Raw genomic sequence first — 26,579 nt, forward strand, 5'->3', positions numbered from 1 at the left:
CTGGAGCCCAGGCTGCAGGGGAGCTCCCAGGCTGAAGGGCGGGGAACCTGGCCCCAGACCACTGTGACTCATCCCCTGACCCATAGAGAACGAAAGGTAAGAATCCTGGTTTGTCCCTGCACCCGAAATGCACCTGCACCCAGGGCAGTGCCTCGCTGATAGCTGAGGGGCCGGGAGCCCAGAGTCAGACTCTGATTTCAGTCATGCCACTGCTGTCAATTGCATCACTGACTTCAGACGCTGACTGCAGCTCCTACCGCTTAGGGCCAGACCCATGTCACATGGAGACCAGACTCTGTCCTGACTTACATCCTATGCGACACAGGCCAGTTTTGTGGTCCAGGCCCACAACGAGCATCCGGGAAGCCGCGGTCCAATCTTGCTGTGCCACCGACGCCCTGTGTAACCTTGGCCAAGTCAGTTCAATGCCCCGTGCCTCAGTTTCCCCATCTGTAAAAGTGGAGACACGTGGCTACGTGCCCAGGGGGCTGGGAGGCTCAATTTTTGAAGCTTTTTGACAGGAGTGTTAATACCCAGGCAGGACTCAGCCGCTATGCATCAGCTTGAGAGCCTTCCCCTCCAGCTTGCCCGCCGCAGCCCACTCCCTTCGAAGCACCACACATCCGCCCGTCACTCCCAAAGCCGCCTTCCCCCCATCAAACAAGACCAACAGCCCCTGCAGGCAGCCTGGAGCTGGAAAAAAAAATCCCTGCCCTCTGCAGTGCAACTTCCTGGCTCCACACAGGATCCCCACCCCCAGGACAAGAGCCTGGCTCTTTCTGCTCCTTCCCAAGGTAAACGCCGGAGGCCCTGGCTGTGTAGGGCTCTCCGGGAACTCCCAGCGCCCCGGCTGCTCCTGAGGCAGCTGGACTGGGACACTGGCCTTCTTGCTGACGCACCATCTTCTGCTCACCGGCTCCACACAGGTAGCCCCATGGCTTTCTGTTAGCTGGGAGGGAACCTTCCACAGGAAGGAACCCCTTGCCCTGGTCCTGGAACCACTTGCCCATTGGGCTAAGGCCTTTTAACTCAACATACAGCAAACAGGCCAGCTAGATTAATGGAGCAGAAAGAGATTTTTGAGCCACGAAGGTTTTCGAAGTGTCCTCACCCCCCTTGTATAGAAGAAATTGAGTCACAGAGAGGGGAAGTGACATGCCCAGGGTCACCAGGCCAGGCAGCAGAAAAACCTGAATAGAACCCAGGAGTCCTGGCTCCGAGTCCCTTGCTGTAAATTCTCCCCCCAGAGCTGGGAACAGCAGCCAGGAGCCACAGCTCCTATTCCCGCACTTTGACCACACCCCCGTCCAGCGTCTGGAAAAGATCCCAGGAATCATGACTCCCAGCGACGCCTGCTCTAACCATTGGCCCACATTCCCACGCAGAGTCTGGGCGAGAACCCAGAAGTCCTGACTCCCAGCCCCTTGCTCTGGCCCATAGACCACGCTCCTCCCTACACATCTTTCCAACCACAGCCGGAAATTAAATTAAAGAGGAAAAAAATACTTCCACAAGCCTGTTTTCTAGTCAGTCGCTAGCTCCTCCCTGGGAGCCTGGCTTTTCTGCTGGCTGCGCCACAAGCTACTGGTGACAGGAGGAGGGGAGATGGGCGTGGGGAAGACAAGCAGAACCATGGACATCGGGCAGGCTTGGGACCCCCCTGCCCTAATCCCTGCAGGGTCCAAGCACCAAGCCGCCCCCGCAGTGACCTACACAAAGGCTGAGTGCCACCCACGGCCCACTCTGCCTCCTTCCCCAGCAGCTCCCTCTGCCACCCCCTGCTAAGCATCCTCAACCTCCAACCCCGACCCATGCGGGGCTCTCGGCTGCCTCGTTAATGTTTACTCAGGTTAGTTTAGCAACGGCAGGTTGCTATGGTAACCTTGCAAGCCATGCTGCACCATCGGGGCGACTAAGCCACGCAGGGCGGGCGCAATGGCCCCCGTGATGTGTGGGTGTCACCTTGAAGACTCTGCGGGGTGCACCCAGAACAGTCTGATCGGCGGGCTCCTTGCCGCTCGCTCACTCGCACAAACATCTTTACCCTCAGAAAACGCACACCTCCTTCCCCTAAGGCAGGGAGTGGGGTCTAGTGGCGAGAGCGGGGAGCTTGGTGTCCGGACTCCTGGGTTCTCTTCCCGGCTCTAGGAGAGGACTGGGGGTCATGCTGGGAGTCAAGACACCTGGATTCTGGACGTCAGGACCCACGACTGGGAGTCACTCGCAAAAAGCACACCTCCTTCCCCTAGGGCAAGGAGTGGGGTCTAGTGGCGAGAGCACGGAGCTTGGTGTCCGGACTCCTGGGTTCTCTTCCCGGCTCTAGTAGAGGACTGGGGGTCGCGCTGGGAGCTGGGAGTCAAGGCACCTGGATTCTGGATGTCAGGACCCACAACTGGGAGTCAGCGTGCCTGGCTCCTACCCCCATCTCTGCCATTCAGCGTCTTTGGCCAAGTCCCCATCCCTCGGCTTTACTGGACAACAGCGACCTCCCCTCGCCCCAGAGTGGCCGTGAGGCCTGCGCACCCCCTCCCAAAACACAGGGAAGCAGCTCCCCTGAGGCCTAGCTCTCTTCCACAGCTCCCCGGGCAGCTGGCGCAGACCTACCCAGCGGGGCCCCTGCGGCCGTTCCCGGGCGGCTGAGCAGAGGGCAGGTGAATCCACCAGCCAGCTGAAGCCCGGCTCCCTTCAGCAATCACAAGGTTCAAGTTGCACAAGCCTCCCTCCCTCTCTCGCTCGCTCTGTGCTGAAGGCTCCTTCGATCCGACTGTCTGCACCGCTCTCTGCCAACACGCCTCTGTGCTGCATTATTTATAAAACACGGGAGCAGAGGGCTAGGCAACAGCTGCAGAGCACTCGAGAGCGCCACAACCCCGCTGGGCACGGCCCCAATTCCGGGGGGCTGCACGTGGGGGAGGGGGTTGGGGAATTTTCCCATTGGTCTGCAGAAGTCTTGCCCCTTCTCCTCCCCCCCCCGCCCGTGGCAGGGCGAGCACGGGCGGCTGGGCCGGTGGGGGGCGTTCCCCACGCTCTGCCCGCTCAGGAGGGGCCCCACCTTCGGGGGCGGGGAAGGACAATCAGGCACCTCTCTCCCGTCCGCAGCCCCTTTGCAGACCGGGGCTTCCGCCAGCCACATGATCCAGGGCCGGCCGCTCCATGAGATCATCCCTCATCGGGGGGCTCTTCCCGGTCACGTGGCGTGGGGTCACCGAGCTCCAGCATGTGGAGGGGGCCCAGGCTTTCCCGGCTCCCCCCAGGCACCCCCGGCACCCTAACCATCCAGGGCAGGGCTGCGAGGTTTCCCACCCCGGGGACAGGTGGGGGAAGACATCAGGGCGCGCTTTCCCTGCTGGAGACACACACACACACTCGGGCACACCCGTGCAAAGCCAGGGCCATGACAGCAGAACCCCGCCCGCCCCCCGGAAGCCCACGCCTGCTGTTTGCTGGAGCAGCGGGGGTCCGTTTGCGGTCTCCGACAAGGCTTCCTTAAGCCCTGGGAGAATTCCTCACCTCCTCCTTTCCCCACCAGCCCCACCTTCGAGACCGGGGAAGGCCGGGTTAGAGCTTGGATTTTTTATTATTAATTTCCACAGCCACATCGAGAGCTCCCCCGCCCCGCCCCGCTCCCCTCTTGTTCTCCCGAAGATCTGCACGGGCTGAAGCGGAGCTGGGCTGCCACTAGGATTAATTCTGCATGACTGCCCGTCTCCACAGGGGTGTCTAAGACCCTTAGGGCCGCAGCAAGCTTTAAAATTCCTCCAGCCCAACTTAATTCCCTCTTTCTGAGTTGCTGGCACATCTGCGGCAGCTGAACGTGGACAGACTGGAGCACCCAGGAAGACAGACAAGACTGGGGGTGGGGGGTAGAACGGGCTGGGCCTGAACTCACTGGCAGACCCCACCCCACCCCCTGAACTCACTGGCAGACCCCCCGGGGACAGCAAAAAGGGTCGGAGCAGCCCCTCACTCCCCTGCCTCCCCTCTCTAGGGCAGGAGGAGCAAGCTGGCTGCAGACCCTGTGACATTCTCCCTACGGCACCCATGCCCTCATCGTCAGCCCACCCCGGGCTCCCCTGGCCTCTCCCAGGGAGGAAGGCTGGATCTGCTGGAGTCAGGCACAGGGCTAAGAGTTTGGTGACCTGCGTCCAATGCCCTTCTCTGCCCCAGTCTCTCTGAGTGAGCCGAGGCAAGTCACTTCTCCCCTCTCTGCCTCAGCTCCCTGTCTGTAAGAGGGGGATAATACACACAGTGCAGCGGGGCTGGCGGAATTCATCCCTTGGTGGTCTATAGAGACCCGAGGGCACCACACCAGCGTGAGGGAGCTGCCAGTTTCATCAGCAAGAGCACATGTGTGTGTCCAGAGAGAGAAACATGGCCCTCCGCACGCACAGAAGACAGAATCATCACCCACAAGTGATCAAAAATTTCTAGTCAGGACCCCCACAAGCATGAGATTGGCTTAAAAATAATGAGATTTTTAAAATACACATTTTGGGCCTTTTATTTGCTTTCTGGTCTTTAACCCTTTAGGGATTGTGTTTTCCAGCTTCTCTGCAACCACACGGGGGGAGGGAGAGAGAAACACACTTTTTTTCCTTCTAAATGGAAGCCAAGAGTCTCCTGTAATCACATGACTCCGGGAGCTGGGGCTTTAAGAAAAAATAGAAAGTGTCACAAGAGCTGGGCACTGCGGAGGGCCAGAGAACCTCTCTGAGCACAGAAGCTCCACAAATGCACACACACCTGCAGCACCACTTAGGAGAAACATACCCCGACCTTCTGTGTGGCTTTGGATTTTCAGGCATATCGGCTGACCTGGCTGGTCAAACCGATGGAGTTAAATGGAGCAGGGGCAGCTCTAACAGGCAGCCCACAGGAGGGTAAAATAAAGTTACCCTTGCAGAAATGGTCCCATTACATTTGATTCAGGCTCTCCTGCTCTGCGAGACGGAGGAGGACCGCGAGGAGTTTTGCTCAGCTCCCTTGTCAAAGTGATTCTGGTGCCACCTTACAGAGGCCTGATTTTCAGAAAGCACCGAGCAGCCCTGCCTCTGAGAATCAGGCACCTTTAAGGTGCCCAAGTTGGACCCCCAAAATCACTAGGCACTTTAGAAAATCTTGCCCTACAGTTTTTAATAGTCTTTCCCCACTACATGAGTAATATACAACAGAGCCAGTTGCAACGATGACATTGGAAACTACCAGCCAGGTTCTGCTCTCGGTGTAAATCCAGAGTAACTGCTCTGAAAAAAAAACAGTTTACACTGGTGTGAACGAGTGCAGAATTTGGTCCCCCAAGAACACCCTGGCAATGACTCCGCAGCCATGTGGCCTCTGCCCCACCCGCACAGTCCAACGCACATACCCCTACCCCCATGGTGCAGAAAGGGTCTCTTGGCACTCTCTATTCTCGCTGTCCCATAACCCCACGTGTGACTCCAGCAGCTCCCCCTCCGAATCTTGTAGCAAGGCACTGAAGAGCCGTGCAGCTGCTCTTACAGGGAGGTGACGGTGAAAAAGCCCCCCAACAACCCTTTCAATAGCCACCCATCAGACATGGGCATTCACATTAGCTTTCCTGTTAAAGTTACAAAATCCTGGGGCCAACGGTGCCAAGTGTGGGAGCGGAGGGCGCCGGGCAATCTTGCATGATCGGGCTGTGAGAAACCTTGACGAACACGAAATATGCGAAACCAGGCCACAGCGTATGACCCGCTGCCCTGGGAACAGCTGACGCTCTCTCTGAGCCATTACCTCTCACATTGCTCTTTGTGGACTTGAACCCTCTTAGCCCCCTAGCCAAGCCTCGCTTCTCTTCCTGGGGTGATCAGTTGTTTAACTGAACCTTTCTTCTATCTTAGATTGGAAGCTCCCTGGACCGAGGGTCTCGTCTCTGCCATTGGCCTGTGAGACACCATTGTGCACGTGTGGTGCCATATAAGCCATAATAGCATGGGGCTACTAGTAGGCTGGATGGTCTAGTGGTTAGCACACTGACCTATGACTCAGGAGACCTGGATTCAAGTCCCTGCTCCACCACCGACTTCCTCTGTGACCTTGGGCAAATCACCTAGTCTCACCCCCTAAGCTCTATGGGGCAGGCACCATCATTTACCAGATCTTTGTACAGTGCCTAGCACCCTGGGTCCCAACCTGCCTGGCCTCGAGGCATGACCGCGGCATAAACATCTAATAAGCAACATCCTGACCGGATAGCTGCCTTGAACGTATCAATGGTGGCACGGCTTAGAGCTGATTAGAACCAGGGTTTGTCTGAAACAGCACGCAGCTGTGTGTCTCTCTCCTTCTCTCGCACACTCCCCCCACCCCGCTGGCATTCCCACAATGCACTGGAGCAAAAGAAGGCAGAAAACGTTTCCTTGCACTTTGAAGGCTCAGAATCCTAGGAGCTGAGAAATTTAGCCCTGGGGCAAAGCTGACCTGCAGGGGAGGGGAACAAGGTGCCCCCTTGCTGCCCCCTCCTGAGAGCCAGAGCCCGCTCTCCAGCAAAGCCACCCCTCCCATTGCAAGAAGAAATACCCTCAGCGTGGGGCACGAGAGGGCCTGCCCCCTGCCACTTGCCCCACTTGCCTAGGAGACGAAAGGAAGGAGTGGAAGTCAGCCCATCCCAGCTGCTTGCAGAGCTGCAGCTACATGCATTTAAATCACTTATATCTTTACTTTCTCCTGCGCTGGCTGTGAGATGGGCTTTTTTTGCATTCGTAATTAGGGGGTGGAACAGATGGCAAAGGGTTCGTTTAAAGTAATGCATCCATTAAAATAACCTTCGCTGTCGGGGACTGCGCTCCGACAGGGGCTTGCTTCACCAGAGGCGGATGGGGAGGGGAAGCCTCGTTCTGCTGCAAGGAGTTGGACTTCGGGAAGCAAGCCTGGTGTTCGAGAATTGCCTCTGAGCGGCACCTCGCAGCCAAATTCAGACCTGTGACTCCATGGAAGTCAATAACCCAGAGCCCCTTATACCAGGGCTGCATCTGGCCTCCTGTACATACCTAGAAAGTGAACAGACTCACATGTGCCCACCTGAATACCACCATCATGGCACTGAGCAAGGCATGGCATGGTCTGCACACAGGACTAGGAGCCAGGTATTCCTGGATTCTAATCTTGGCTCTGACAAAGCCCCTTCTAGCATGGCTTTGATCAAGTCACAGCCCCAATCCGAGCCACGGTTTCCCCATCTCTAGAACGGGGATAATGGTACTGACCCACCTTGCAATGCAGCAGTTGTGAGGCTTGTGCAAAGTGCAGTGAGCTCCCCAGATAATCAGTGTTAGGTAAGTGAAGGGGACCTGCTGGGGACCCCAGAATTTAGCACAATCCATGAGTGTGGCTTCCCCTCCGCCACAGATCCACCAGGGTGACTGATTTCTAAGTCTTCTCCAAGAGATTCCTGTAATTCTGGGAGCACCACTGGGGACCTGGCATTTTGCTGAGATGCAAAGACAGCAGTGATCAGGTTCTGCTCTCGGCCACATTGGAAGGAATCCGGATTTGCTGATCCGCAATCCACCTGAGGGCAGGGAGAGCAGAACTGGCCCAGCATTTACACTCCAGTTGTTGCATCTCAACTTCCTCTCCCGGATGTCCCCAGGGAAGGATCGCAGCTGGGCAGTCACGGTAGCCCTATGACAGCACAGGGAACCCCCCAGAGCAGAAGCAAGAACACCCTTCAGCACCGCATGCCCCCTGGGGAAGGCCTGGAGGGTGGGGGTGTGGAGGGGAGTGTGCTGGTAAACCCTGCAGGGTCCAACTAGAACTACCCAGACTGGCCTGGACGAGCTACAGACCCCTGCAGCCCTTTCCTCTCCTCCCCAGTGCCCCCAGCACCAGCCCCCACCCCGGGCTCTGGCTCTCCCAGTGCAAAGCCGAGGTGGGACTGAGGAACAATCATTAGCCATTCCAGGCCAGCGGCAGCAGAAGCCGCCTCTCCTGTTTCAGCCCTGGCTCCCAGGAGAACTAGGGGAGGCTTTGTTCAGGAATCAGAGAGCAGGCCAGAGAGAGAGACGGCCCCTGCCAGCACTTGTGTTTCACTCCCATGGAATGCTGGGGAGGGGAGGGGAGTCAGGAGCCCCTGCAGGGTTTGGGGCTGGGCTGGAGGGTGCTTCTCAGCCTGGGGGAGGGGGGGGACGGGAGATGGCTCTGAAAGCAGATGTTTGCCTGTGTCTGGTGAGGAGCTGCAGGCCTGTGCTGGGGGGTGGGGGGAAATGTGTGTGTATCAGAACATTTCAGGGGTGTACATATATGTGATAGGGGACAGTGCCTCTTGGCTTGGGGGAGTGTAAATGTGTGTTGGGTGAGTGTGTGCTGGGGGCACCCTGGTGTCAGCGATGGGATACAAGCATGCACTGGGGTGCTAGCTCGTAGGCAGGTACTGCGGCTCCTAGCGCATACGTCTGTGTGCCAGGGGCTGCAGTTAGAGCGCTTTGTGTCGAAGAGATGCCCACTGATTTTCTGGGCTCTCCGTAGGTAGCTGAGATCCCCCGCTAGCAAAGAGGACTGCCGCTTGCCGGAGGGGGTGCAAGTTGGTGTTTTTCTGCCTGGCAGAGAGCAAAGACCTCCACAGCCCCTCTCCTGAACATGGGGATGGCCAGGGGGGTAGAGAGGGGAAAGAATTTCACACAACACACAGTCAACCTGTGGAACTCCTTGCCAGAGGATGTTGTGAAGGCCAAGACTATAATAGGTTCAAAAAAGAACTAGATAAATTCACGGAGGCTAGGTCCAACAGTGGCTATTAGCCAGGATGGGCAGGGATGGTGCCCCTAGCCTCTGTTTGCCAGGAGCTGGGAATGGGCGACAGGGGATGGATCACTTGACAATTCCCTGTTCTGTTCATTCCCCCTGTGGCACCTGGCATTGGCCACTGTTGGAAGACAGGATACTGGGCTAGATGGACTTTTGGTCTGACCCAGTAAGGCCGTTCTTATGTCTGTTCCTCCTGCCCCATCGTCCTGGGAGGAGAAGGGGTCATGGGGAGCTGGGGAGAGTGGTCAGGGAGGGACACAGGCAAAATTTCAGCCTGCCCATCCATGTTCAAATATTTAGTGTGTGCTTGCTAGGTGCTTCTGCTGCCTTCAGGGCATCCCTGCCTTTGAAGCATCTGAGAGAAGCAGAGGTGGGAAGGGGGAGGGAGAAAACGGGGCGGGTGTAGGGGGTGTGGAGGGAAGGAGGGAGAATGCCAGGCCCAAAAACAAGTTTTGTGGATTGTTTTCATCTCCTTACAAACTGCTGACAGAGACACTGCCGAGGAGCCCCCTGGATTGGGGGGGACGGGGGAGAGGGAGGGAGGAAGGCACCTCCACCCGGGCTCCTTTGGCTTGTGGGGAGGGGTGGGGGAGGGAGACAGGAAAGCAGGAGGCTGCAGCCTGAGGATTACAGCTCCTGGGGCTTCGGCTCAGGAATTCACCTTTGATCAGCCAGGCGACAGCTCCGGGCTAGCCAGGCCTTCGCCAGGCAAGGAACCAACCCAGGCACCGCGCCCCATACCCTCCTCCATTCTGCCCCCACCCCGAGCCCAGGAGCGAGATGGCAGCTTGGCTCACAGGGAGCTGGCCCCATCTGGACCTCGCACACACGCCCGCCTGGCAGCCAAACAGCAGACCCTCCCCGCCCCCCAGTCTCTTTCCTTGCCCTGTCCTCTTTTTGCTCTCCACACCCGCTACCCAGCACCTCAGAGCTGCCCAGCTGCGCCCAGGGGCCAGCAGACAGCTGGGACGCATCAACAGCCAACATGAGCAGCTGGACTGGGCCTCGGCCTTCGCTAGCACATTGGAGGGTGGGGGGGCGGCCATCCCCACCCTGTCACACAGAGCTCGGCCCCTCCATTTCGCCCCTCCTGCACAGCACCCACGAGACCCACGCCAGCTCCAGCGGCACTCCCTGCTCTGCACCTGCAGACCCCTGCCCGCCCCGTGAGGTCCTGCCACCACACCTCACCCTAGACGCTCGGCATCCCCCTTCGGTCACAGGTCAGCCCAGGCCTCTTCCTCCCAGCCCTCCCCAAGGGGGTTCACCCCAGCCCCCAGGGGATGTGGGGGGGATATGGGTGCTTCCTTGTTGCCATCCTGCCTTTCTCTTCCCCACCAGCTCCCCTGGGCATGGCAGGCCCAGCCCCATCCTCACTGCTTCCCTTGTTTGCATACCCCAGGGTTTCCCACATAGGGGGGTCCCCCCGTCCTGAACGAGGTGTCCCCCCTCTGGCCCGGAGCTCTCATCACGCTCACCCCCAGCCGTCCCAGGATGCAGCTTTTCAGGGATGGCTGTGCTGGGGGGTGGGTCGGGGGGAGAGACACCACAACATCCCGTTAACACCCCGTGGTTGGCGGAAGCCAGTGGACTTGGTGCGCATGTTGGGGACACCCGGGAGAACATGCCAGGTGAGTGGGAGCTGCTGGGGAAGCCGGCACCGGGGGTGGGGGCATTGCAGAGAAACCAGCTAAGACCTGGTTATGGTGGGACATGGTCCAAGACACTGACCAAGGATGCTTTGGGGAAAGCCCATGCCGGGCCAGAGCAGGCCAGGGTCATGTTGCAGTATGTGCCCAACGCCCCTTCACCAGCTGCAGAACCAGGAGCCTCCCTTGCCATGGGGAAATCCCTGGGGGTCTCCCCTCCCACCCCAGTACACACAACATGTATGGACCCCTAGCAATCAGAAATGGAAGAGACCTCTGGGTAGCAACCCCTACTGGTGCAAGGAAAGGAGACCCAGGGATTAGGGCATGGGCCTGGGACTTGGGAGCCCTGCATTAATTCCCTGCTCTGCCATAGACCTCCCCCACCCCAGACACTTTATCATCCGTGCCTCAGTTTGCCTTCTGCACAATGGGTAACAGCGTTGCCTGACCTCCCGGGGCATGTGAGGACAAATACACGGAAGACTGGAGGCACTTAGGGATTATAGTAAGAGGGGCCATAGAAGTACCTAAAAACCGTGCCCAACTCCCCATCCCCGGCCAAAGCAGGCTCAGAGCCTGCGACACGCTGACCGAGATGCTAGGCCACGCTCCCAGAGCTCCCACTGCCAGGAAGCTTCCTCCCCTGACAACAGCCGAAGTTTTCCCTCTGCCTCCCTTCCTCTCCCAGTCCCATGCAAATTAATCTCCCTGCAGCCTTGGCATATGCCCCCAGCCCCATTCGCTCCAGCCCTTTGCCAGCCTATACTTATTTAGCCCCATGTCAGCTGGCCTCTGCAGCCCTGGATCTGTTTTGCTGCTCTTCTCTCGACCCTCTCCCAATGTGCCCGGGTCTCCCTTGGTTACAAAATGCCCAGAGCCGAGCACAGCATTCCCAGGGCACTGGTGCTGGGACAATCCAACTACCTGTAGACTTACTGCCACTTCTAAAAAGCATCCAAAATGCCAGGAGCTGCAGGAAGTGTTACAAAGGTGCCAATGGGCTGGTGGATTGGTAAGTAAGAGAAGGGCTCCCCAATGGAAACCCCTCCAAATCACAGCACAAATAAAACCCTCCCCCAGATCCCAGTCAGCCTCCCTTGCTGGTCCTTCCAACAGGCCCCGACGGTCAATACAGCCCAGCCTCTCATCACACAAAGCAGGGGGTGAGTGGTGCTGGAAGGAAGGAGGACACTAGCTTCCTCTGTTCCAGGTCTCAGAGCACACAGGCCCAAGGCTACCCTGGCTTTCTTTGTTATCATAACGGCCACACAAGTATGCAAACCACTCCCTGTTCAACCTGCTGCCCACTGTCACATTTCGGTTTCTCCTGGCCATTACTCCTTCCCACATTCCTCCCCTCTCCTCCAAGATCTGGTTCGGCTCGTTTTCCCATGGGTTTCTACTAGCCACGCTGGAAAACAAGGAACAAAATCAGAAGACGATAACTTTCCCTAAATATAGCTTTACATTCTGGCAGCAAAGTCCCATCCAACTTGAATGTCCTCCACAAAACCCAAATCTTTGTTCGTTATTTTCTGGTCTCTCCAGAGCCCGAGGGGTTGTTTTCCTTCTGTCTTGGAGTTCCCGGCTCCTCCCAGTTTAGTGTCTTCTGGACCATCAAGACTGGTTCTAAAGCAGCCTCTACTAGGCACCAAACACTAGGCCAGGGGTTCCCTTTTATCATCGCTGCCTAACCACAATCCTTCAGACACTTTTCACTCCCCACAGGTGCTCACTCCAGGCCAAGACGATTTAACTTTCCCCGTAAAATTTTGAGAGACCCTATCAAAGGCTTGACTAAAATCCAGGTGCATTACAGCTCATCCACCACACTCCCCTAAGAGCGTCCCTTGTATCATCCCATCCCAAGGAAAGCCATCACATTTTATGCTGGGTAAATTCCTGGGGGCCAGCTGGCGTCAATCAGCATACCACCTGGATTTACGGCACTGCAAGATTTGATCTTTATCGCACCAAGGTTCCATTAACCTCTAGATATTTAGACCCTGATCTTGCACAAACTAACATCCAGGCTTCGCTTGGGTAGACCCATGGACGTTAAGTGCCAGCACAAGCCTTGAGAGCGTTGGGACCTTTGACATTTTTCTCTTAAGAGCGCCCCTTTAGTTAATGTGGGAGGATAGAAATTCCTGGCCAGCAAACGCCAGGATCACGGCATCCTCCTTTCGGAAGACCGGTACCATGGTCAAGTTTCCCCAGTCTCCCCATATCTTGCCATTTGAGGATGCATCGGCGGTCCCCACGTCTCCACGCACACATATGTTGAGTGGTCGCTTGCCCTCCCTGGTCGTGTCTGCCAGATGTCAGTGTGTCTCGCCCCACTTCTCCACCCAGGGGTGTGCCTGGGGGAGTCTCTCAGTCCCTAAAAAGTGTCTTTATTCCTACCTTTGCACACACGGCCCCTCCCCACCCACGTCTCAGCTCACCTCCCCCTCTCCTAACCCATCATCCCCACATCTCTAAGCACTTGCCTCTGATGGGGCCATCCCCCCACAATCCACATTGTGGCCTCTTCTGCGCCCACCCCGACTTGCCATGTATAGGAAAATCCAAGTCTCCTGCTCCCCAGCCAGCATGGCCTGCGGCATCCCTTTCGCCCCCTCTGGAGGGCCCAACGGCTGCTGCCACTTCTCACTGGCATCTCTGCACTTTGCACCCAGCCTCCGCCTGGCTTGCAAGTCACACCACCACCGAACACGGCTGCTGCTCCCCACCTGGGCTGGCAGAAGAGCTCCGCCCTAACAGACTCCCCTGGCCTGGGTACCAGGCAGCTGTCTCCCGCTCTCCAGCACCTTGCAGCGCAGAGCCAGGTTCACTTTTGTCCCACAAACCTGGTCTGGTCTTACCCCTCTCCCACGGCAGAGACACTGACCAGCCAAGCGGAGGTTGCAGACCACGGGCCACTATCAGCCACTTCCTTTAACCACTAGATCCCACTCCCAGTGCTGGGAACAGAACCACTGCTGTCAGAGCTTTTGGGGGGAGGGCTTGGGGTCTCTCAGGCTGCTATTGCCTCACCCCTCCCTTGGATTGAGGCAACTCTCCTCTCTAGCAGCTCGCTCCCGGATGGAGGGGGACACACCAAACTTCACATACACGCGTATCTCTCCCCAGCTCGGCTCTGCATGCATCCTGCAAGCTCTAACAGATGCTCCCCTGGGGCAGCCCTCCTGCCCAGGCAAGTAACTAGCCCCAACGGGCAACCCATTGTTTGGAAACCTGCTCCACCCAACTTTCCCCCCAGCACCCTGCTTCCCTTGGGCCAGGGGGCTCTGTTAGTTAATTAGATCCCCTGAGTGGTCTCTCCATGCTCCGGGAACCTCCCCGTCCCAAGGGCGTTGGGGGCTAGCAGCCTTCCCCATGCCAAGAAAACATCAGCCTGTCTCAGTGCTGGGCAAGGTGCAGTGCCGGGGAGCAGGGAGGAAGGAGAGGGATGCGTTTCGCCATCAAACTTTTGACTCCCGTTGACGCCCTTCTCCCAGTTGTGGCAGGACTCTCTGATGCCGATTTTTCTTCTTGCAGCCAAGACGCAGGGGGAGAGCCGGGTCTGTGATGGCCAATGGAACCGGTGATTGATGCCAGCCCAGCAGAGGAGACCGTCATGCCAATCTTCCCCATATGCAGCCCCAGCAGCAAACTCACAGAGAGGAACAGGGACTCATCCCCACACTTGCCCCATGTATCTTTGTGCTTTTCTGAGACCAAGCCCAGTTCAGCAAGCTCCCAGCCCAAATGGACGAGTACTGCCAAGCTGGAAACGGGACGCCTTCCTCACACACCTTATCACATTGCAAGCACATGCTACCTTCTCGACAGCAAGCTAGCCTGGGCCCTGAAGACAGCCCAGTAAACTCCAGGCTGTTTCTCTTTACACCGCTAAACTATCTCGAGTGTGTCACATCCCTTTCATCCCGGGCTCCAGAATATACCCCACTAAGAGTCGCAGCGGGCATCCCAGAGATCACATCTGAAGAAAATTACAGCCTTAAAGCTACGTTTTGCTGTGGAAACAAAATACTTACCCAGGTGCTCAAGCAAAGGTGAAAGGGTGGGCGATAAAATGCATCAGTGTATGTGCACACGAGGGACCAAAGACACATGGCAACGGTTAGTGCAAAGCACCAGTCTGAGCATGCAGGAGAGAAGCGGTGCACTAGTGCTCTGCATAGGACAGTGTGCAAAGAAGCAAAGGTGTCCTGCTGGTCCGTGCAATGCACCAGTACATGCAAGGAGGCATTATGACTGGCCCTGCAACGCACAGGAGGTCACACCAGTTATTTCACAGTGAGTAACACACGCACGTGAACAAAGCCTAGGAGCCACAGAGCACAGTGCAATGCATTCACACATACGCACCAGCCAGAGAACGTGTCATGGTGGTCAGGGCACTGCCCCAGACATGCACAGATGCCCCAGTGAGCAATGCAGTCACACGTTTATGGAAGAGAGCCAAAGTGTCCTGGGGAGCTGTGCAATGCTCCAGAATGGGTGTGCGACAGAGGCGGAGTCACAGCAAGCCCTACAACGCACTCTTGTGCAACAGACAATGCCTCATAGCAGAGCAGAGGGGCAACGAATTGCACCAGAGAATACCAGTGTGGGAAGGGATGTGTCTCAGAAGGCAACACACTTTTCATGCTCCCCAGCATGGAAGACAACACACAAGCTCCAAAGCAAAGCTTTACCTTTCAAACACACCAAAAGTCAGGGCTTTCGAGAGCCCCTCGTGCATCACTTGACATAGAGGTGGTGGGGAAAGGCAGAGCCAACAGCTGAAAATGTATGCTTATTCCGGACAGATGTCCAGGTTATCAGCAGGGCTGGAAATGGAACAGCATCTCCTGCTGGCTTTTATTCCACATGGATATAAAATGTACGTTTCACTTGACCCTTCCAGGGATCTGGCCAAAAACATGGTCTACACACACCGCACAATGGGTTTGCTAAACATCTCAGATCCGAGTTGCTCCTCGCTCGTACCAGGTGTAGAATCAGGAATAACTCCAAGTCAATGGTGGCATGCCAGAGGAGACGACAATGAGCCCCCACGGATCTGGCGAGTCGACAATGGATACATTGATCACACGCACTCAATGAGGGGCAGGATTTTCAGAAGTGACTTGGGATTTTGGAGGCCTGACCTGATCCACTTTAAAGGGGGCCTGAGTTTCAGACGGAGGATGCTCAGCACTTACTGAAAACCCAGGCCCCTTTAAGAGTTCTCAGGTTGGGCACCCAAAATCACTAGTCACTTTAGTAAGGCTCAGCCCGACAGGACAGCACATACCAGACTGTCCATTACCGAGCATCGAGCGCAAGGGAGAAGATCTTCAATGCAAAAGACCCATCGCACATCCAGCCAGACAGAGCCACAGGCTGGTGTCCAAAGCCCCTTCTCCGTGGGGTGCTGGGCTCCACTTCCAGGCAGAAATCCCCCCCATCCACCCACATTACAAGTCCAGAAGTAGGAAAGGGCCCTCCCCACCAAAGCCTGTTTACTGAGAGCTGGTTTCCAGCACTCGAGAGAATAGCAGGAGCATTTCAAGGCCCTGTTTCCACTTGGCTGACACACGCTATTTATAGAAGCCTACAATTCTCCCAGAGCTTTCCTCGGGATCTCAGCAGAAATAGACTGCCCCGGGTCCCTGCTGCCTCTTCTAAGGAGGCCAGGGCAGGTACTCTGTCCAGCCAGCCCCTTCAAGCCTCCTATAACCTTCCATCGCCTCTCCTGCCCCAGCCTCCAGCTCCCAACTCTGCATCACGTCCTTGCCCACCCCGTTCCCACCATGGTGCCAATACGTCTCCCGCAACCCCCCCCGTCCAAGGCAACGGGGCCAATCCTGCTCTGAGCAACACTGGTGCCAACCGGGAGCAGCTCCATGGAAAGCAACACAGCCAGACTATTTAGGGGAAGGGAATGGGGTGCCTGCTCAGTGCAAAGCCAGCACGAGTGAGGGCACAGTCAGGTCCAAGGGGCTAAAATCGTCCCACCACGTAACGGCCCAGGAGGCAATGGACTGCGGTGGAGTTGCACCAGGCATGGTTTGGCCTATTCTGGTTGCATAGGCATAAAGAGCAGCATTTCCCCCTCCCCCTCCAGATCCCACAGACAACAAGACAGTCACTGCAAGGGGACACCTAGTGAGTCATCACGCCCCGATTCAGCAAAGCTCTGAAGAGGTCGCATTGAATTCAGTGGGTCTTCAGCGCCCGCTTAAGTGTTTGCTGAATCGGTGCCTAAGTTCTTAGGGCTCCCGTCTGCTCTCTGTCACGGTGGTGTCAATCTGGAGTCACTCCACTAATCGCTGGGTTTATACCAGCGAAACTGAGCTCAGAATAGGGCTTTTGAGCTCCACTCCCAAAGCAACATGCCAAGTTCTCTATGCACAGGCCACCTGGTCTTGCATGGGGAGAAACTGGCCCCTGCCAAGTGAGCTCGCAGAGTATTCAGTCTCCTCAGCCTGGCTGCTAGGGTAGTTTGATTTTCTGGATGTATAAGAATCTCAGTGTTTTCCAACTAAGCACCCAGGGGGGTAGTTCTGATCTCCCACTAGTGCCGCTCAGTGGAGTTACTCCAGCAACCCTGTGTCTGGGTCTGAGCTAAGAATTCCAGTGTGTTATTTGCAAGCAGGGGGTGCAGCACCTTGGCACCAAAGGGATCTAAAAAAAAAAAAAAATCCAAAAGAAAAGACTCTTACAAAAATCTGGCCCCTAAGAACTAGCTCTCTAGAATTTAAGGTAGCAGCAGGGTCTCCAACGCATCCAACTTTGTGCAGCATTCCCCCCTGGACAGCCCAGCCAAGCACCTTCACCATGCTTGCAACTAAAGGCCTTTATGAACCATAAAGAACCCCCCCCCCCCAACCAAAGGTCTATCCCTCTGCTGTCCAGCAGCCCCCACCGCTTTGGGGGTGGGGGGAAGCACAGCAGGAAGGGCTGGGTTGATATCACAGAGATACAGGCGCAGACAGGAGAAAAGAAAGATCACCACAAATTTTGTTGACATCCTTCATTATAACTGCCGCCTGCCTTCTAGTGGACAGAAGCCAGCCTGACAGCTGTCACTCAGCAATCCCACATGCAGGGGGAGGCAGGCGAGGAACCCTGTGAAATCACATCCCTCCAAAAGGAAACGCATAGATTCCAGGCTTATTTATTTATTTAAAGAAGTAGGCGACTTTGTTCCACAGGTAACGCTGGCTCCAGTAACTCCCCCCGCCCCCCACCCTGCCAGCGCGCACACAACTCTGCTTGCCAGACAACGTCTCCCCACCCCAGCCTTTACCTCCCTGCCCCCCCCCCCCCGCCTTCATATCCCCCCTTGCCAAACATTTCTGCGGCTTTTGCTCCTTGAACTGCAATTAAAACTCCAGCAATTTGGGAACAACTCTCACAGAGGATGCAACTTCACCCTGCCAAACGGGGGGGGGGGTGGTTGGGGGGGGGGAAATGAGCCAGAGCCAGGAGGCGTCTGTCCCCGACACCCCCACGCTTTTGCCTAGAACCAAACCCACATGCTGAAATAATAAAGGACTGTTGGCTTGATCTTCCATTCCAACCCCCCCCCCTCCCCTCGCCTCGCCACCCACCCTTCCCTTTCAAAGCAGCTCCCCACCCACCCACCCCCGCCACTTAGTAAACATATCCTCTTACTCTGGGGCTTCTCAGATGCACAGCCCCTGCCTGCATCGCCCCCATCTGCATGTGCAAGGCAAGATTAGTGTTTACACCTAAAGCGATTTGCGGTAGGGATTTTTTTTTAAAGGGGGGGGGGGCGCACACACACACACAGAAAGGCAGCCACCGAGAGATGGAGAGCATATTGCAAGGCAGTCACCGGAGCGGTGTGGGCTTCGGGGAGGGCGGACAGGAAATAAGAGAAATACAACCCACTTGGCCTCAACTGCTGCCAAGCTGCTACACGGGGAGACAAAGGCTGTTTCATCTGGACTGCAGGCTGCCCTTTAACCCCCTCCCCACAGAGTTTGCTGCCCAAGCACTCTGCAGCAAGTTGCTAGATTAGCTCATTACCGGGGGGGGGGGGGAGGAAAGGGGGGGGGGATCGATTGGCAAACCCAGCAGCCCCGAGGAGCCGGCCGAGCGGAGCAGCGGCGCGGGGGGGGGGGTCCCAGGGGCGGGGGGCGGCAGGGAAAAGGAAAGGTTGGCACTCACCAGCCGGCTGCGGGGCACCCAGCCCTTCCGAAGCCGCCCGCCGGGGCAGGTTTTTCTCTTCCACGGGGGCTGAGTCTTTGCTGCCAGAGAGATTCATGGAGCCCTCAGCACCACCGGCCACCTTCAATGACAGCATGTTCATCGCCTCCGCTCACATTCTCCTCCGGCAGCTCGGCTGGACACGGCCCCCCCCCCCTCCCCGCCCGCCAGCCCGCCCGCCTGCCTGCCTGCCTGCCCCCCCCTCCCCGCCGATCTGCCCCGCTCCCTCCCGCCTCTCGCTCTCTCCGCCTGGGAAACACACAAAAGAAAAGCCAGGAGCAGAGGGGGGCTGCGGGGCTTTGGGGGGGGGGGGCGGAGGGGGGGGGTTGCAAGCCCGGGAGGAATCGCTCCCCGGCTCCGCGCTCTCCACCCTCCGCCGCGGCTCTCGGGGCTGGGTGGGAAAAGGAAATGAAGACACAGAGCAGAGCCCTGGCTTTTGCAGCGGAGGCTGCTCGTCCCCCCCCCCCACCTTCTTCTTCTTCCTCCTCCTCCTCCTCCTTCCCCCCCCTGCTCTCTCCTCTCTCGCCTTCTGCTGCGCGCTGCCTGCCGGGCTCCGCCGAGCCTGCCGGGGCTGGGGACGGGCTCGCCGCCGCCTGCCGCTCCCGAGCGCTGGGGGCTGCTGCCGCCGCCGCCGCCTGCCTCCGACTTCTGCTTACCTTCGCCTGTCAGCCGCCGGAGCCGAGCCGGAACCCCAGGGAGCGCTCCGGCGGGGCATGCCGGGGATTGTAGTCCCCGCCGAGCCCGAGCTGGGGCGGGGGGCAGAGCCCGGCGCGGAGCCGGCTGCGAGGGCTCGGAGCCCCCCCAACCTCCCGCGCCCGGCCGTCCAACTTCTGCCAAGTTTGGGGCTGAACTTTGCACCCACAGCCAGGCTCCGGGGCCCTCCAGACGCAGCCTGCTGGGAACCGCAGGACGGGCTGGTTGGTTGTTTTTATTTTTTTGGGGGGGGTTGGTTTGTCCCCACCCCCGCCCCCGGGATGTGGCACCGCTGCCCTCTGCTGGGTGGAATCGGAACTGCTCCGCGGTGTGTGTGTCATAGGCTCTCTACTGCTCGTGGGGATTCGCCTTTCGCTCCCGGCGGGGCTGCCGGAGGGTTGGAGTTCTCTCCTCCCTGCTGTTGCCAGGATATTCGGGGGAGAGACAAAGAGAGACAGTCCCAGGGAGCTAGGGGTTGATGATCTTGCAACCTAAACACACACAGGATGGGAAAAATCCACTTTGTTTCAGCATTGCCCAAACCGCAGTGTTTTTCTCTTTGGTACTCAGTCAGTACAGACTATGGCACTGGGAGGGGGTGGCACCAGGGTCTGGGCCCGTGGACTAGGGCTCAGGACAGGTGCTGGCAAAGGATAGACAGGGACTGCCTTGCACTGTCTCCGGTTTGCAGGACTCAGCGCTAGGGTTGGGGCAATGCTGGTGGAGGGTCTGGGGGTTCCCTATTTCTGGGTGGGGTGGCTGTGTACGTTCTGGATGACATTTTCAAAGCCATTCGAGAGGATCTAGACACCCCATTCCCATTGGGAAGGAAGCATACAAATCCTGTACGGTGGCTTTGGAAACATCAGCCTAAATATTCAAGCCACCTCTATGTGACTTATTCGGGGTGAATTCCTGCTTGGACTCCATTTGTGCTGGGGTTGCCATGGTATTGGGTGTATTTATTAAAGCCCCAGCCCCTGGAGTCATGTGAGTACAAGAGACTCTCAGCTTTCATTAAAAACAAGTAAGTTTTTAACCCTGGTTGTGGCCAAAAGATTGAAAATGTGACCCCAAAGCCCCCCTAAAGCATCACAAACCAGAAGGCAAACGAAAAGAGCCCCAGCTGAATTCTCTTTAAAGAGTCTCCTGCTTTTTAAGCCCATCGCATGGTGCTTGAGGCCCTGACTCGTGATGTTTGAACGTTTGGCGTTGGCAGTACAGGGTTGTGGACAAAGTGGATATTCCTCATATGCCCTGTCAACACGCACACACACACGCAAAATTGCATGGTCAAATTGCATGTGCAAAATCCAAAGCTGTGCCTTAAGCACGAGGAAACAGCATGACCATTTCTCACTTTCTGTTTGGTTCACGTAAAACGTGGTGAGGGATCGACAGCCCTCGGAACTGCATGATCAGCACGGGGATCACAGGAATGCTTAGAAGTCTCGGACAAGATTGGTACCGCTCGGTGATGTGCGAACACCTAGTAAGAGACAGCCCCTGCCTCTAAGAGATTACAATCAAAACAGGAGGGGAAACAGAACATAGGAAGGGCCACACTGGGTCAGACCAAAGGTCCATCTAGCCCAGTATCTTGTCTTCCGAGAGTGGCCAATACCAGGTGCCACAGGGGGAATGAACAGAACAGATAATCATCAAGTGATCTACCCCGTCACCCATTCCCAGCTCCTGGCAAACAGAGGCTAGGGGCACCATCCCTGCCCATCCTGGCTAATAGCCATTGATGGACCTAGCCTCCAGGAACGTATCTAGTTCTTTTTTGAACCCTCTTATGGTCTTGGCCTTCTTGCCAGAGGATGTTGTGGAGTTCTACGGGTTGACTGCGCATTGTGTGAAAAAATACTTCCTTTCCCCATAGAGCAGGGAAGTGATTTGCCCTAGGTCACACAGCAGGTCAGTAGCAGGGTTGGGAGTACAATCCAGGTCTCCTCCCCTCAGTCCAGTGTCCTGCCCCCTCAATCATGCTGCATCTCAATACAAATTTGTGTTTCCATAGGGCCTTCTCTCCAAGGATCTCAAAGCACTCGCTCATTGTTAATTTCACAGAGGCTCATAGATACAATACAATTAAAATACATACTATGACTGATGTTTGTTATGACATTTTATTTTCTTGAGTGATGAGTGAAGGGTTAACTCCAGGGGTTTGGGAATATCACTAGAATTTTAATCATGTGTGAGTCATCAATGAAGTAACACATAGGTGCAGATGAAACAGAAAATGTATCACCCACACATACACTCCTAGGTTGCTTATTGTGTATTCAATTCTAATTAATATTTGGGTATCAACAGACACCTAGGACTAAGTCCTGTTCATTGCACTCACCCATTGATTTCAGGGACGTCAGTGGGTCTGCCGGGGACTGGTAGGTAAGCAGATGATGCAGAGAGCGCCATGATATTAGACGTTGCAGCTGCCACCAGGATGGGCGCCCTCCACCTGGATCGATAGAATTTGCACATGCACACGATCCGTGTTGTTGGAGCGGGCACATAGAGAGGCTGGTTTTATCATTTAGCCCATGAGGTCAGCCTTGAATTTTCTGCTATTTTTTAGTAACAGATCAAAATCCAGAAGGATGCACATATTCGGATCTCATAGGATTTTACCTGGTAGTAATCTTGCCTCTTTTGCTGTATATGCACACGCACTATAGTGGAGTTGTGGGCATAACACACATCTGTGGCGGAGAAGAGGAGCAGATCTCCCCCCCACCCCCCCCAGAAGACTATACAAAAAACATTACATTGCAAGTGGCATAGGTTTAAATTTTAAAGATTTATTAATTTAATCCACAGCATTGAAAGGTCACATATTAATCAAAGAGCTGCTTAAAACTGTCCAAGTCCTTTGTCGGGTTTGAAGTTCATGTCTATAGTTATCATAAAAAAATATATCCCAACCTGGCCCAAAGCCCCAGGGAATTACAAGGAGCTGGGTAGGACCTGCCGCATCCCCTCGCTCCGGTTTAAAACTAGTAACAAAATTCCCATGGCCTTTGACAGGATGTCACCTTTCCTCCCCTGCTTTCTGTTGGCATGTATGTCCTGTGCGATGCTCACGACCGCACACACACACGTCACACGGGATGCTGGTGGCAGCTAACAAACCGTGACCCAGTCACCACTTTATAACCGAACCCAGAGTCCTAGCTCTGGAGGCCCTGTTCTGCTATGCCACCTGCACAGGTCTCTGTTCCAGAAGCAATTAATCCTAGCTGAATATTTATACTAGTGAATATTTATACGTGCGCCTCACCAATTGTGAATAACAATGCATGGGCCCTGAGCCATTCCTAAGGCTGTAACTCAAGCTGAGGGGCCTGAGAATCTATATAAACCACTTGAATTTATTCTATCCCCAAGCCCCTGGATTGAATTTCACCACGTAATGGCTTTCAGCCCAGGCATCAGCCTATACCTAGACACACACACACGGTTAAAGCAAGAGACCCTGCTTAGAGCACACACTGACTCAGAGTCTGGACTCTTGGGTTCTGTTCCCTACTCTGCCACTGACTTGCGTGACCTCAGGCAAGTCACGTCACCTCTTGGTGGCCCAGTTTCCCTGTGCAAAACGGGGATAATCACATTGAGTCACCAGACCCAGGTTAATTCATTAATACGTGTGAAGGACAAGGAGCGCATGGGGTCAAAGGTACTAGAGAAGAACAGAGCCTCTCTCCTACGACCATGGGGCGGCGGGTGCCATCACTGCTTTCAGCTCCTTGCTGTTAAACGAGGATCAAAAGCATCTGAGCTGCCCAAATCCCGACTCAAGCCTCAGTCCTGAGTGGGTGCCTGTCCTGATAATCCACATTGGCTTTTGAGCCAACCCTCCCACTTTTACCCAGTGACCGCATCGCCCGAGGGCACCCACATGGGCTGCGGTCCTGAGCCCAGCCCCACCCCATAGTCTCCTCCATTCCCATTAGACAGAGGCCGCAACCCCGTGTCTTGGACGTAGAGCCAAACGTCTCCAGGGCGCGGCTGTTGGGGTCCTGACTTGCTCTGCTCTAAATGAGAAGGATGAGCTGGGCAAGATCCAGCATCGGACAGAGCCAGGCCCCAGTTTAGACAGGTCTAGGCGGACCCGGCGGGCAGCGCCGGGATGGGTCCCTTCCCTGCAAGGGGGAAATCTAGCGAGGCACAATCCCCGGGGCCTGTGGGTGTCGAATCGCTCAGGTCTCAGGCAGGCGGAGCTCACGAACCAGGGTCCGTTCTCACACACGAGGCCTTGAGCACTTCCGTCGACGGCAGGGGACAACACAATGCGCACGAGTGCATGCCAAAATCACCACAGCCTGCAAAGAGGGGCACACCCGTCCCATCAGTCACTGTTCACGGGGGGGCCCGACTCCCTGCAGCCCCCTCCCGCTGCTCTTCCCGGAGACGCACCAGGGGCTAGCGGGAACTCAGCTTGCCCGGGGGTCTTGCTTCTCTCGCCCAGGCTCCTGCTGCCTCTCCGTGGGGTTACGCTGCCACCGTGTGGCTGGCTTGGCTGGCCGGCCCTCCTCGGCGCCTGGTTTGAGCGCACGTCTGTCGCCCGCTGAACTTCTGCAAAGGATCCAGGCTTTTGGTTTCATCTTTACTGGCACTGTTGGGACCCTTCCATCTGTAAACCTGAAAGGAAACAGACTAGAAAACCAGGCTGGAACAGCGGGATGTCTTACGGCCTAGCCGTGTAGGGATGCTACGCCATGCACATGGTGAACCTGCGTGAACGTAGGCAATCCATTCGCACTGTATTCATCTTATGTTTAAAGGCAGGCTTGCTGGACTGGCCTCCTGAGACACACACTTCCTTGGCAGCGATGTGTCTGTAAACCTATTTTGTTCCTACTTACATCGAATCACGAGCGGGGTCAGAGCAGGGGGTAGAAGCTCGGTTTCTATGGTCAGGGGCTGGTGGGTTCAGGGGCACAGGAAGGGTTTTAGAGAAAAAAAATCACCCTCAGAGGAGGCCGGATTTTAACTGAGCTATTGCAGACCTTTGTGGCAGCCTACAAGTCTGAAAAGCAGGAAATCGCTGTGGTCGGTTTGATTCAATTCCCGGGAGGGCCATGGCAACGCAATCCTTGCACCGTCCAGAGCAGGACATCTGGCAGCATCGCTGGGCTCCGGGTGTCACAGAGGGGCGTGGGTTCACCCAGCATGTGCCTCTGAGTGCGAGAGAAATCCGAGTGCATCTGTGAGACTGTATGAACAGCCGGGCAGAGGCACGGGGCCTTGATTCTCATCACACAAGCTGGTGTAAATCAGGAGTAACACCACTGAACGCGACAGAGCGGCGTCAACTCTGAATCAGGCCCGCTGGCGTGTTATCCTTTCTGCATGACCCGGCTTTGCTCCTTCCTCCCAGTGCTGTCTGGATCAGTGCAGTGGGAAACAGCTTCTCCTGGTGCCCCCAGAAGTCAGCTGTGGCAGCTTAGCCAGCACTTGTGCCTGGGCTAGGAGTCAAATTGGGAAATTCTGTCTGGTGTCAGCAGAATAAAAGGGTGTTAGGACATTAATAACCAGCCCTTTCTGGTGGTTTCAGGGGGAGGAGGGGAATGGTAGAAGAGACCGCATGAGGTTATATTTGTTAAATTATAGGAACACAGGAACTGGCCCAGGTGAGACCAATGGTTCATCAAGCCTGGTACGCCATCCCCCCAGTGACTGATCCCAGCTGCTTCAGAGGGACCCCCGATTAGTATAGAACAACTTGTTCCTGGAGGAAGTTCCTTCCTGATCTCAGGCTCATGGTGGTCAGCTTATGCCCTGAAGCATGAGGATTTGTGCCTTACATATTTTACCCTAGCTAATGTAACTGCAGCTATTCTTAGCCAGAGAAATGGGTTAATCCTTTCTTGAAACCTAAATTCCGTGCTCACTGTGAGCATGTGGCTGAGAGTTCCACAAGCTAATAACGTAAAAAAAAAACAGTTTCCTTTTATCAGATGAAAAGGCAACAAATGTGTCATTGGGCATCGCCTTGTTCCTGCAGTCTGAGCGGGTAAATAGGAGTTCCTGAGTTACCTCCTCCATAGGATTCGTTATCCCTACTCATTCTTCTCCTCTCGAAACCGAATGGCCCTGGCTCTTTCACTGGGGATCCTTCCTGGAGCTCTAATCACTTTCACTGGCGGCTTTCTCTAATGCTGCATTGTATAAAGACACAGGGCACCTTGAAACAACAGGCTGGTACCAGCTGACACTTCCCGGGGGGGGAGTTCCAAACGGTGACAGTACAGAGGTGATCACATACCAAGGGGAGGGTTGGCAGCGCGACTGTCAACCATGTCAGGAGGGCAAACCCCCATCCCCAAGTCCAGCGCCACGGCTCTGCCAGAGCGCTGCCTGGAGTCTTCCCTCGGGGGGTGGCACTGGGGGGAGGAAGCCTGTGCTCCTCCCTCCCACTCCCTAGCCCATGTGCGGTGTCATTGTGCCCACACACACTAATAGGGTTTGGAGGAGCGAGGCATCACGGAGGCTTTTCAATAATTCATCAAGCTCCTTAACGTGCAAATCCCTTCCCTGAGCCTACGGGCCCGATTCGCCTCTAAACCCTGCTGTGCAAGGGAAAAGGCTCCCGCCTCCTCTGAGAGCCGCAGGGCGCGTGTCTGGGAGCATCAGCCACCAAAAGGAGCAGCGGGCGCCCTTGGGCCCATGAGAAAGAGGGCGGCCTAGTGGTTAAGGCTGGTGCAAGGGAAATGACTCAAGAGATCCGGGCTCAAACCCCAGCTGTGGCTCATCCCCTCTCGGGCTCAGTTTCTCCTTCGTTAAAGTTCCTTTCTCCCACCTCGTGCCTCTCCCAACTCCTTAGATTGCAAGCAGGGACCGTCCCTCTCGGCCCCCTGACGCCAGGGGCGTGGGCCTCCCAGCTCGGCTGTGACACAGACAAGGAGCGCGGGCTTGTTTTTGCAGGCTCATCCGTAGGCGAGTCTAGCTGTACGGGAGGGAAGGTGTCCAGCGCCCGCACTGCAGTACAACCTCCCCAGACCTGCCGCTTTCCCAGAAGAGCAGGTAATTGATCAAACGCAGCACGGAACACAGAGCTGCAGAGGTAATGCATTTTAAACCTGCCATCGGGGGGCTCTGCCTTCCTGGCCGAGACCCAAGTCTGTATGTTCCACACGCACCAGGCTGCCTGCGAGCTTCTGCCAAGCCCTCTGGATCAAAATCTGCAGACTCCTCAATTAACTGACCCTCTCGGCCTGCTCC

The 26,579-nt window shown here is 56.1% G+C and overlaps 1 protein-coding gene across 5 annotated transcripts in view; it reads right to left on the reverse strand.

The window, feature by feature from the left end:
* The window catches only part of AHDC1 (AT-hook DNA binding motif containing 1), a 106,181-nt gene extending 86,677 nt beyond the window's left edge, over nt 1–19,504 (reverse strand). For 2 of the 5 annotated variants that reach the window (XM_077837970.1, XM_077837968.1), the window contains exons 1-2: nt 19,177–19,298; nt 18,612–18,732 (exon numbers count right to left, since the gene is read on the reverse strand). In XM_077837970.1, the coding sequence (XP_077694096.1) occupies nt 18,612–18,708 (97 nt within the window). In that variant the 5' untranslated portion in view covers nt 18,709–18,732; nt 19,177–19,298. The other 3 variants (XM_077837969.1, XM_077837967.1, XM_077837971.1) reach the window with 3 other exon arrangements.
* Between the last annotated feature and the right edge of the window lie 7,075 nt (nt 19,505–26,579).

This window comes from Eretmochelys imbricata, chromosome 19 (assembly GCF_965152235.1).
Source record: "Eretmochelys imbricata isolate rEreImb1 chromosome 19, rEreImb1.hap1, whole genome shotgun sequence".
In the NCBI taxonomy this organism is placed as follows: domain Eukaryota; kingdom Metazoa; phylum Chordata; order Testudines; family Cheloniidae; genus Eretmochelys; species Eretmochelys imbricata.